At 38.6% G+C, this 13,503-nt stretch overlaps 1 protein-coding gene across 1 annotated transcript in view; it reads right to left on the reverse strand.

Annotated features, from left to right (window-relative positions):
* The window catches only part of VEGFC (vascular endothelial growth factor C), a 236,091-nt gene that overhangs the window by 56,095 nt on the left and 166,493 nt on the right, over positions 1 to 13,503 (reverse strand). The window contains exons 2-3 of the mRNA XM_069744265.1: positions 9,599 to 9,797; positions 3,833 to 4,023 (exon numbers count right to left, since the gene is read on the reverse strand). Coding sequence (XP_069600366.1) covers positions 3,833 to 4,023; positions 9,599 to 9,797 — 390 coding nt within the window. The remainder of the gene's footprint in view (positions 1 to 3,832; positions 4,024 to 9,598; positions 9,798 to 13,503) is intronic.

The raw sequence follows: 13,503 nt of genomic DNA on the forward strand, positions 1-13,503 counted from the left end.
CGTTTGACTTTTTAATGCAAAATTGACTGGAATTGAGATGGGACGCCATGTTGCGTTTAGAGAGCCACTGATGTGCCTAAACATTGAAACCCCCAACAAGTGACACCATTTTGGAAAGTAGACTCCCTAAGGAACTCATCTAGATGTGTTGTGAGAGCTTTGAACAGTGGTTTACCCCCCACATATGGGGTATCACCGTACTCAGGACAAATTGTACAACAACTTTTTGTGTCCAATTTCATCTCTTACCCTTGGGAAAATAAAAAATTGGGGGCGAAAAGATCATTTTTGTGAAAAAATGATTTTTTATTTTTACGGCTCTGCATTATAAATTTCTGTGAATCACTTAATGGGTCAAAGTGCTCACCACACATCTAGATAAGTTCTTTAGGGGGTCTACTTTTCAAAATGGTGTCACTTGTGGGGGGTTTCAATGTTTAGGCACATCATTGGCTCTCCAAACACAACATGGCGTCCCATCTCAATTCCTATCAATTTTGCATTGAAAAGTCAAACGGCACTCCTTCCCTTCCGAGCTCTCCCATGCGCCCAAACAGTGGTTTACCCCCCACATATGGGGTATCAGCGTACTCAGGACAAATTGTACAACAACTTTTGGGGTTCAATTTTTTCTCTTACCCTTGGGAAAATAAAAAATTGGGGGCAAAAAGATCATTTTTGTGAAAAAATATGATTTTTTATTTTTACGGCTCCGCATTATAAACTTCTGTGAATCACTTAATGGGTCAAAGTGCTCACCACACATCTAGATAAAATCCTTAGGGGGTCTACTTTCCAAAATGGTGTCACTTGTGGGAGGTTTCAATGTTTAGGCACATCAGGGGCTCTCCAAACACAACATGGCGTCCCATCTCGATTCCAGTCAATTTTGCATTGAAAAGTCAAATGGCGTTCCTTCGCTTCTGAGCTCTGCCATGTGCCCAAACAGTGGTTTACCCCCACATATGGGGTATCGGCGTACTCAGGACAAAAAGTACAACAACTTAGGGGGTCTATTTTCTCCTGTTACCCTTGGTAAAATAAAACAAATTGGAGCTGAAGTAAATTTTTTGTGAAAAAAAGTGAAATGTTCATTTTTATTTAAACATTCCAAAAATTCCTGTGAAACACCTGAAGGGTTAATACATTTCTTGAATGTGGTTTTGAGCACCTTGTGGTGTGCAGTTTTTAGAATGGTGTCACTCTTGGTTATTTTCTATTATATAGACCCCTCAAAATGACTTCAAATGAGATGTGGTCCCTAAAAAAAAATGGTGTTGTAAAAATGAGAAATTGCTGGTCAACTTTTAACCCACTCACTAACAAAAAAAAAAATTTGGTTCCAAAATTGTGCTGATGTAAAGTAGACATGTGGGAAATGTTACTTATTTAGTATTTTGTGTGACATATCTCTGTGATTTAATTGCATATAAATTCAAAGTTGGAAAATTGCAAAATTTTCCAAATTTTCGCCAAATTTCCATTTTTTCACAAATAAATGCAGGTAACATCAAATAAATTTTACCACTGTCATGAAGCCCAATATGTCACGAGAAAACAATCACCAGGATCCGTTGAAGCGTTCCAGAGTTATAACCTCATAAAGGGAAAGTGGTCAGAATTATAAAAATTGGCCTGGTCATTAACGTGCAAACCACCCTTGGGGGTAAAGGGGTTAAACACCGCTTCACTGATAATGTATATATCCTGTGTATTCATTGCATTATTCTTAAATCTTCATAAACTACATACATATTCTAGAATACCCGATGCGTTAGAATCGGGCCACCATCTAGTATCCTTGTAATAAACCTTTGTCGTAGAAAATATCACAGTCAACAAAACTCATAGGAGGCATATTTTTCCTCAAGGACAACTATGGGAGAAATTCATTAATCTGATCAAATGTCTGCTGGACTAAAATACACCACATTACTAACGAAAATATGTCACAATTTTGTTAAAAATTGACACAGGATTCTGGTGCTCATACTGTACAATGTGACACATTTGCTAAGGGTCTTACACAACTTGGCCCTGATTCATCATTTGCATTTTTTTTAAGTCATTTTTCTTTTTTTGTCTTCTTGCTTCCATTGTCATTTATTGCTCCAGATTATTTAAAATGGAGCATGGGGTTTATGAATTTTGCCCAAATTCAAAAATCATCTTTATTATTCTCCTTAACTCTTTTTGCAACTATGTTTCACACAATGATGCAAAAATGTGCATCAAAAATTACTGGCATACAATAAATCTCTTCAGTAGGGACTAGAGTATGAAAGCGCAAAAATTTTGCGACTTTCTGAAAAATCTGAAATGATGAATCAGTCAAAAATATCTGGAAAGCCTAAACCCTCCTAAAAATGGTAAGCTTAAAATAAAAAATAAACACATAAAATAGTTACAAAAAAGGGACAAGCAAAACACGAAAAAAAAAGGGTTTCACTAAAAACTTTTAAATAGCATATAGAAAAGGATGTTTGGCTAAGTGTCTGCAAAATTCACCAAATTTACTCACCACACATTCAATAGTATAATCAAGTGGTGCCTCCAAGGCAGCTATACCGAAGCACATAAAATAATTTCTGGCATTGTACTCCAAGGTGCGCACTTTATTCACATGGTGCAAACATAGGAATCGGCAATACATGCAAAGACTAAGAATATGGATTTCGAAACAGATATCAATGGTTTTATTCCTGCATATGCACCACGTAAATAAAGCAGCATTTTGGAACAATGAAATAGAGGGAAGAATTCTACTTCCTATGAAATGTACTGATGCTGTGGTCCAGTTTTTTGGCTTAAAAAGTAGTGTACAAGTAACCCAACTAATAGCTGGTGTAAAGTTGGACTAAATAGTCTAAAAAATACACCATTCAGCCCGAGTCACCGTGATAAATTGGGTGCATTTTAAGACTTTCTAGTCTAATGACATCTAACAATTTCACAGAGTTTGTAAATCCATTGAAGCCATAGATCCTTATTAATATCAAATGTCGATTTTTATGTGTAACTCAGTAGAAAAAATAGCGGATTCTATTATGAAATCTTTATTCTGAAAATGTTGTGGGCCTTCAGAAGAGAGGGAGAGATTGGAGTAGGTTCATATACCGAGAAGGAGAATGGCTCCCTTTACATGGTCACTATATAATCCATAGCATTCTCTGTTCTGCACGTTTATATGTGCATGTTTGTTCCTGGACAGTAGAGGGCACTTTAGATCATAGTTTGGTCTTAGAAAATTAATCATTTTATACATGAGGACAAAAATAAAATTGTCAAAAAAAAACAAACAAAATGAACCCAGGACCACACTATTGTATAACGGTTTGAATAAAAAAACTTCCATATGCCTTTGGTAATACAAAAAGTCTACGTCTACATTTTCTCCTAGAAAGCAGCAGGTTTTTAATACTTTAACATAAAATTAAAAACTATTCCTTCGATCCTCTGACTAGTTGAACATGGTCAGCATGACACAGTTTTGCTTGACATTTATGAGATTTGCCTGTAGTTCTCCTATGAGAATGGTAAACATACATTATAGATTTCCTTCTCTTTTGATCTCAATGAGCCCACAAATCACTGCCAAATCTGAGGTTCACTGAACACTTCTCTCTCCTAATACAAGATCTACTGCGGCTTTATAACTACTGAGCTCTGGGATCAAAGTGACAAAAGTGTTGTGACAGCAATATCCTCAATAACCTAAAAGACGTTGGATCCATTTCAACAAAATATGTCTATGATTTAAGCAGATTCTACATCTTCTTATTTATTCCCCATTGCAGATTCTGATCACAGGCTGAGTGCGATTAAAACTTACTGTCTTGCTGACGTACGTAGAGCTGGTGTTCATGCAATGTAAGCCTTCACTGTTGCAACATCCTCCACATCTGTACAGGGATACACAGGGCGGTTTAAAGAAGGTGTTTGTTGATGCCCCAAATTCTTTTCCCACATCTACACATACTTCTCGGGGCATGCACTGGGTTTTTCTCCATTCACTTTCAATACCTAAGATAGAGGAATATTCATGGATTACTTTAATAATAAAATCCAGTGAGGGGCTGGAAATTACTTGCAATACATACAGCACCCCTCTTCCTTCAATAATTCAGAAGTACAGAAGAGGTCATGGGCACATTCCAGAAGACCTTGGACCGCAGACTAATTTTTCATGTCTTTGGCACCGACTTGGCATTTCAAATGCAACGTATAATTCAGCTCATATTGATCCTATACAAGGTCCTAGAGACGGGTACTCCTTTTAATAAGCTTATTTTCCATTTTTTTCTAGCTTTACTTGATTTCCAAAATGGAAACTCTTGCAATTAAATTCTTGAAATTAAATCATGTATATTTCCATTGATTCATGGCAAATTATTTTCAAAATGGCAAGGCAACGAAGCACAAAGCATATTTAAAAGGGTTGTCCATTAATTTGTTATTGCTAAAAAGAGATGATTAAAAACATTCACAGGACCATGGTTCAGCAGTCACTTTGGCAGTGCTTGGCCTGCAGACCACAAAACTCAAAAACTCCTCCTATCTGCGAAACCATAGTGCATTATTGCTGGTGCAGCCAACACATGACATAGCACCAGGCATACTAATCAGAAGAGACACTGGGACTGCTGGGAGTTAAGAGGAGGTTGCAGGACACTGGTATGGTGGCCAAAGACTTCTATTGTAATTGTAGCCACTGGACCAGGATCCCGACAATCTTTTTTGATTTTTTGATCATCTCTTTTGACTTACTGGTATTTCTAAGCATAAGTAACCAATTCAGATTAGTGGGGGTCTGACAACAGATATCCTCACCATTTCAGTCTGGTGGCAACTAGATGTAGAAAATATATGGAGCCAGATCATCACAGCTAAACACTGTTTAGTGGCCATTCCCGGGTACTGCATTTTTAACTCAATTTGCATATGTTTTATCTGACAAATTTCTCATGATTGGTACATTGGAGCTCAGCAAAAAATGGTATAAATTCTATTTCCATGCTTAAAAATATGTTCACAGGTTCCCTTTAACTGCTTTGAGCACCTGGCCATACATGCTTCTTAACTTTTTAGATGCCAATCTTAGTCACTGACAGCAGCATTTAAACAGCATGATTGCCAACACAATCAAGAAAATGATAGAGAGACGAACATGATGAAAGATGAAATCATTGCTGCGATAAAGCTTCTGTCAAACAACAAAGTACCTGGATGTGATGATATTACAATAGAGCTAATAAAGTTTTCTGAAGCAGCATTTGATGTCATCATATGACTGTGCCAACAGATATGGACAACTAGTAAATGGCCCAAAGACTGGACAAGATTGGTGTTTAGTCCTAATCCAAAAAAGGGAGATGCTACCAACTGAGGAAACTTCAGACTATTGGACTCATTCCTCATGCCAGCAAAATACTACAGAAGATCCTATAGAGACGGCTACAGTCTTACTTTGACAAAGAGCTGCCAGAGGAATAAGCAGGATTTAGACAAGGCAGAAAAACCAGAGATGTGATTGCTAACATTAGATGGATAGTGGAAAAAGCCGAAGAATACAATAAAGAAATCTTTTTTTGCTTCATTGACTACAGCAAAGCTTTTGATTGTGTTAATCACTAGAAACTTTGGAATACTATGAAGGATATAGGTGTGCCAAACCTTCTGATCAGCCACATTAGGAACCTTTACATTGACCAAGAAGCAACAGTCCGAACAGAACACAGTGACACGGCACGGTTCAAAGCAGAGTGAAGTGTCAGAAAAGGCTGCATCCTGTCACCATTTCTCTTCAATTTATATGCAGAAGCTATTTTCAGGAAGGCTGGACTTGCAGAAAAAGAAGAAGGAATTAAAATTGCTGGATGAATCATCAACAATCTTAAATACGTAGACAATACAACATTGATATAAAAAAGCGTAGATGGATTGAAGGACGTAATATGGAGTGTCAAGATGAAAAGCCTGAACATAAGACTTATACTCAACACAAAAAAGACAAAGATATTGACTACTGCCAGGTGAGACTGGGACACATTTGAGATGGATGGCAACAAAAAGTTGAAAAGGACTCCAGCCTACTCTGATCGATGATAACTCAAGACACTGGAAGTCAATAGAAGCTACACTGGAAGTCAATAGAAGCTATGGTCAAATCAACAATAAAGCCACTGAACAAGGACTTCAAATCGATGAACATTTCACTGATGACGAAGACACAGCTTGTAAATAGTTTGGTCCTTTTAGTGGTAACATATGGATGCGAAACCTGGACAATAAAGAAACAAGACAGAAGAAGAATCGATGCCTTAAAATCAAATCAAGCCATACACTCGAAGCAAGGATCTCCATGTCACAACTTGCCTACTTGGACACATCAAACGAAGACAGCAATCACTAGAGAAGGACATGACGGTTGGAAGAATAGAATGAACAAGGCAAAGAGGAAGACCAGTAATCTGATGGCATGATACTATCAAGATAATGACCGAGAAGACCCTGGTGGATCTAACTAGGCTTGCACAAGATCAATTGTCCTACAAAGCTTTCATCCATCAAGTCGCCATAGCTCGAATTCAAAACAAAGGCCGTTGAAAATAAAAAAATCTTATGTACACCAAAATGGTATCAATGAAACCTACAGCTTGGCACACCAAAAATAAGCCCTCCCACAGCTCCATCGGTGGAAAAATATCATGTCTGTACTGCCTTTTTTTCACAATTTTATCACCCTTTGATTTTTTTCTTGTTTTTTAGTATATAATACATTAAAATTAACGGTTTATCCAAAAGTAAAATTGGTTCTGCAAAAATAAAGCCCTTATATGGCTATATTCATTAAAAATAAAAAAAAGTTGTGGCTTTTGGAAGAAAAGGGGGAAAAAAACAAAACTGTAAAAATGAAGAATTGGCCGGTCCCAAAGAGGTTAATACTGTCCGTATAATGTATGATGTATAAAAAAAGATATATTCCACATACTCAATGGTACCAATATGAAATATAATTTTGGATTCATAACAATAATATTACACAAAAATTGGAATGAAAATCACATTGTCCATGATGACGGGATGTCATTAGCAGTCATCATAGATATGTTTTGTCTGCCTGAGTCACTTTCATGTAGCCGTGGACCTTGTTTCAATAAAAGTTACAATGGATAGATTGAGGGGATCAATAATGCATAGAATAATAAGAAAATACTTTCTAACATAAAAAGACAAATATTCAGTGTAATGAGCAAAAACAAAGACGGGAAGACACTTTTCAAGATGGTCTTACTCATCTAGCCTGTCTCCCTTTATAGTAGTGCGACCAAACAAATACTGTATTTTCTGGCGTATAAGACTACTTTTTAACCCCTGAAAATTCTCTCAAAAGTCAGGTGTCGTCTTATACGCCAGGTGTCGTCTTATAGGGCAGATGCGGAGTAATCTGCAGTCGCCGCATATTGTGGGGAGAGCGACCCCAATGATGAGGTGAGGGGGCGCCTCACTGGGAAGGTGTAACTGAAGCAGAGGCAGAGAAGGAGATAATAGGATACAAGGGCGAGCCAGATTAGTGAAAGAGGAGTGTTTTTCTAGGCACAGCACCGCTCTCTCTCTTTTTTGCATAACCCTGGCATCCCAGACGCTGACAGCTTGCTTCACTTACGCCTTCCTGGTGAGGCGCTCCCTCACCTCGTCATCGGGACAACTCCCCCCCACTATATACGTCGACTGCAGATTGCTCCGCACCCACCCTATAAGACGACACCCGGCATATAAGACAACACCCGACTTTTGAGAAGATTTTATATTTTAACTGGAAAAGTTGGGGGTCGTCTTATACACCCAGTCGTCTTATACGCCGGAAAATACGGTAGTTTAAATCCCACCTATGCCAATGACTTTAGTACAATAGTACAGGTTGTTCCTACCCTATATCCAGATGTCAGAATATTGACCTCATATACGATGGAAAAAGCTTTTGCCAATTCATTCAGAGGTTGTCTGGTCAGAAGTTCTGGGACAGCAGAATATCAATATCACAGTGTGAAGGCAACCTGCCAGAATGCATTTCCTCTAAGAACACAGCAAAAAAAGGCATAAAAATACACATAATACTGTATTATGAAGTGCTGACAGGTTGATTTTGACTTCTGGAGATTATGTTTCTTACATATTATGTATATTAATCAAAATATCTAATTATGTACAGAAAAAGTGAAATATTCTTTTATGACTGTGAATTATAGGGAGTTTTACAAAAGTGCAGTTGTGGAACGAGACTTTAACTGATTCAGGGTGGATTGATTGGATTAAGGTTGCCATGCAAAGCTTGTATGTGGCTTGATCTCATGTTAATCCTCTGGTTGCTAGAAAGAACAGGAATTTGCCATGAAATATGCACATGAGAAATGTAATAAAATATCTGAATTTAAGGTACGGTAAGTAACAAGTCCTCAGATTAACTGGAGGTATAAAGTCCCTCATGGCCACTTTTGACAGCTGCCAGCCAAGCAATCGATCGACCAACACATATCTCCCTCGATTCCTGCAAACATAAGAATGCTTGGATTGGTGAAAGTCATATATTCTGTGAAACCCAACAGGCAGTCGGGGCAGAGTCACGAAGTCCCCATACACATTGGTCTTCTGGCTGATTCCGCCAATATTGACAGTTTCAGATGACATTAGTGTAATGTGTATGAGGGCCAGTAGTATCACTTCACAAGCCAGTTTATAAGATATAGTAGAAAAAAATGCCTGCCAATTTCGACACTTTAGGCACAATAATTGCCATACAGCATCGTGCCAGTCTGAACCACACAAGAGATTGTAGAACTGTTAACCAGCTGACGCCATATATACCATTGTGGCCCTGTGTTTAACAGAAAATAAATTAATAATGAAAAATATTATTATACCCCTATATCAGCACACCGATCATGTCCACTGTTACACTAGGGTGAGGTAGATTAACGCTTTGCTTTACATACAACAATTGAGACCATATAATGTCATGCAAATTCTAACTTTAAAACAGCATTGTCGTCTGGGAAAGTCATCAGGGATAGTAAAGACCGTCTATCTTCATTGCAGTATTTCCTTTTTCTGGAATATTTGACAATTCTGCTATTTATTATTAGTAAGTCAGTCAGGATGCTGTCACAATCTCCTGGGCAGTCAGTGGAATAATGCACATACATTCATGAGCCTTCCACCGTCCGGCGTGTGCATGGCGAGGAAGAGGCACGAGGAGCCAAGTTCATAGCGGTTCCTGCAGTGAGGAGCATTTTCCATGGAGACCAGACAACATACTGAAGGGAATTTAAATCCTAAAACAGGTAAGAAGGAAAAATATCTCAGCATGCAATTTTCTAATTTGTACATCGTATTTTATGGTTCCAGACGGCAATGCAGCTTTAAAGAACTGAATTGTCAACTAATACAAGCATATTAGTATTTTAGATTGGCTTAAAAATATTAATGTAACAGTAATTTTCAGATTGTGGTTCAATTTTTGGATTTTAGAATGATTATTTGGCCTCTAATCAGACACTGCCTGACACAATGGGTAAAACGGAGTCTAGAGTTCACTCACTTTTCCAGATTTCAGCATTGTAATTGGAATGTGCAGCTGCAAATTTAAGATTGCCATCTCTTCTGGTATCGAAGCTGGACTGTCCTTGTCTTAACTGACACTTGAACATTTTCCAGGACTCAGGGTAGAGTAATGTCATTAGTTCATCCACACTGGATACAGATCGGAGTTGCTCTTCCAGCTCCTTGTCGGGATGATCCTGGAAAAAGAAAGCACAAAAATAAATTTTTTTGTATCAAGAAAGTGGTGTGCTATCATAAATGATGGTGAGGACCTGAGGAATGGTTGAATGTGTTCAGGCCTCACACTACACTGCACAGCCCTTCTCTAGTGACCCCACTGATATATAAGGTATACTATAACATGGATCCGACTCCTGGTCTATCCTGTTCAAAGACAGAATAGGAAAGAAGAGGAATTGCTGAGCTAGGGCATATTCTCAGGTTTTCATGTGCCGTGGCAGAATTTAAACATTTTTTTTACAGGAAAATAATGAATCAAACCACAGAAAACTATTCAATGTCATCAGATAGAAGTCATGGCAGATCTGACTTGAATTTGGAAGATAGTATAATAAAAGAACAGGAACACTCAGTAGAATACTTAGGACAAAAATGATTGGGATGTCCCCCAATAAACTCTCTAGTTCTTGACATTTGCGCTACCAGCATGTGTCTTCATGTGGTTGTCTCAGTTCGGAAGTGCACAGTCATTTGGAGAGTTTATTCCAGAGAGCATTGGAAATGTCTGTATGAAATCTCAGTTTAGTCAAGTCTCTGCACACAAAGGGCTGGATCTCCAGAAAAGACTGGCGAGTTGACTTTGCGCCTTTGCCACACATGCTGCAATTAATTCTCCTTATATACAGTGGGGCAAAAAAGTATTTAGTCAGTCAGCAATAGTGCAAGTTCCACCACTTAAAAAGATGAGAGGCGTCTGTAATTTACATCATAGGTAGACCTCAACTAGGGGAGACAAACTGAGAAAAAAAAATCCAGAAAATCACATTGTCTGTTTTTTTATCACTTTTTTTGCATATTATGGTGGAAAGTAAGTATTTGGTCAGAAACAAACAATCAAGATTTCTGGCTCTCACAGACCTGTAACTTCTTTAAGAGTCTCCTCTTTCCTCCACTGATTACCTGTAGTAATGGCACCTGTTTAAACTTGTTATCAGTATAAAAAGACACCTATGCACACCCTCAAACAGTCTGACTCCAAACTCCACTATGGTGAAGACCAAAGAGCTGTCAAAGGACGCCAGAAACAAAATTGTAGCCCTGCACCAGGCTGGGAAGACTGAATCTGCAATAGCCAACCAGCTTGGAGTGAAGAAATCAACAGTGGGAGCAATAATTAGAAAATGGAAGACATACAAGACCACTGATAATCTCCCTCGATCTGGGGCTCCACGCAAAATCCCACCCCGTGGGGTCAGAATGATCACAAGAACGGTGAGCAAAAATCCCAGAACCACGCGGGGGGACCTAGTGAATGAACTGCAGAGAGCTGGGACCAATGTAACAAGGCCTACCATAAGTAACACACTACGCCACCATGGACTCAGATCCTGCAGTGCCAGACGTGTCCCACTGCTTAAGCCATTACATGTCCGGGCCCATCTGAAGTTTGCTAGAGAGCATTTGGATGATCCAGAGGAGTTTTGGGAGAATGTCCTATGGTCTGATGAAACCAAACTGGAACTGTTTGGTAGAAACACAACTTGTCGTGTTTGGAGGAAAAAGAATACTGAGTTGCATCCATCAAACACCATACCTACTGTAAAGCATGGTGGTGGAAACATCATGCTTTGGGGCTGTTTCTCTGCAAAGGGGCCAGGACGACTGATCCGGGTACATGAAAGAATGAATGGGGCCATGTATTGTGAGAATTTGAGTGCAAACCTCCTTCCATCAGCAAGGGCATTGAAGATGAAACGTGGCTGGGTCTTTCAACATGACAATGATCCAAAGCACACCGCCAGGGCAACGAAGGAGTGGCTTCGTAAGAAGCATTTCAAGGTCCTGGAGTGGCCTAGCCAGATCTCAACCCTATAGAAAACCTTTGGAGGGAGTTGAAAGTCCGTGTTGCCAAGCGAAAAGCCAAAAACATCACTGCTCTAGAGGAGATCTGCATGGAGGAATGGGCCAACATACCAACAACAGTGTGTGGCAACCTTGTGAAGACTTACAGAAAACGTTTGACCTCTGTCATTGCCAACAAAGGATATATTACAAAGTATTGAGATGAAATTTTGTTTCTGACCAAATACTTATTTTCCACCATAATATGCAAATAAAATGTTAAAAAAACAGACAATGTGATTTTCTGGATTTTTTTTTCTCAGTTTGTCTCCCATAGTTGAGGTCTACCTATGATGTAAATTACAGACGCCTCTCATCTTTTTAAGTGGTGGAACTTGCACTATTGCTGACTGACTAAATACTTTTTTGCCCCACTGTAGTTGGCGCATATTCAGATTATGCCAAAATGTGTTTAACATAAGGAGATGCCGAAAAATAAAACGTTACACAATCTGTGCTATTCACTGTAAAATTAGCATGGTTGTTCGTAGACTCCAGATGTAATGTCCCAACACATCGAGCTGTACATTTAACCCTGAAGCTTTGATTCTGAAAAATGAACTTGCTTGGAGACAGAAAAAAAACGACATCCTGATGTAGATCCTATTTGATTAAATAGCTGCAGTCTCACTTTTCTTCTTGATGACCTCTCAACAAGTGCTGTAAGGTTAAAATGCTTAGCTTCCTGGCAGTGGTCCACGACGCACTGGACGGACGTTGACACTGTGTAATAGTGTCTGTCAGGTTCAGTAATGCCACCGCTACATGAAGAGCGAGCTGTGAAATGTTCAATCATTGCTACTTAAAATATTCTAAAATCGGGACTAATATGTCTCTCAGTGTCTTACATATGCAAATGCTAACATTATATCATCAGGAATTATAAACATGTCTCCGTGCACTTATTTCCATGTGCTCGACTTGTTGACTACAAGCTGTTCCCTGCACATGAAATCCAAATGTTTTCCTGTGTAATTAAAAGTATTTTTATCATGACAAGCAATCCAAACATGTGGACTTTGACATTTTACTTATCGATGCCCTACTGGTCACCTTAAGACATATTTGACCTTCATAGTGCAAAGGTCAAGTATAAGATAACCAAAATACTACTAATCACAGAGGATAAAGCTTAATGCCACAAATTCCTTATTCTATGGTCAGAGATTTAAGGATTATCCCTTTCTTATACAACAGGCTTGAAGACGTAGCATGACTGTGACCTATAGATGTTTATAGATTGTGGATACAATTAATATGAAGAGCAGTTTAGGCTTCAGTTCAGTCCACTGTATTGGCTTACTAGGATATTTTGCCTGGTAAAAAGATGGACATCATAACAGAAACCGAATGGACCTCATTATAGTCAATAGGAACCATCAGGTGCCTATTGTGTCATCTGACACATTTAGTGCTACCTTCATTGTCATTATTCAGCTCCTATTACAGAGTAAAACAGCAGAAATGAAGAAGAAGGAAAGAGCCTAATTGTTGGAATATGTACCGAAATCCAGACTGAACCTGCCAATATCCAGCCTCATGCTCAGGAAAATATCTGTAAGATGTAATAACCACACAATGAATTTCATTAATTAATACTAACTTATTTTTTTTATTATTATTTATTGTTTATTGTCTGATGAAAGTAATGTATCACTTATTGACAGGACAGGTGATAACCGATAGGTCCAACCACTGGGATCAGCACTAATCACCAGCCATCAGCGTACAAAGTCCAGGACAAAGAGGAAAAAATAGATGGCAGTAAAACAATCCTTTCTTCGATCAATACAAGTAGTACATGGATGCAGGGTCCAGGTA

This window comes from Ranitomeya imitator, chromosome 1 (assembly GCF_032444005.1).
Source record: "Ranitomeya imitator isolate aRanImi1 chromosome 1, aRanImi1.pri, whole genome shotgun sequence".
NCBI lineage: Eukaryota > Metazoa > Chordata > Amphibia > Anura > Dendrobatidae > Ranitomeya > Ranitomeya imitator.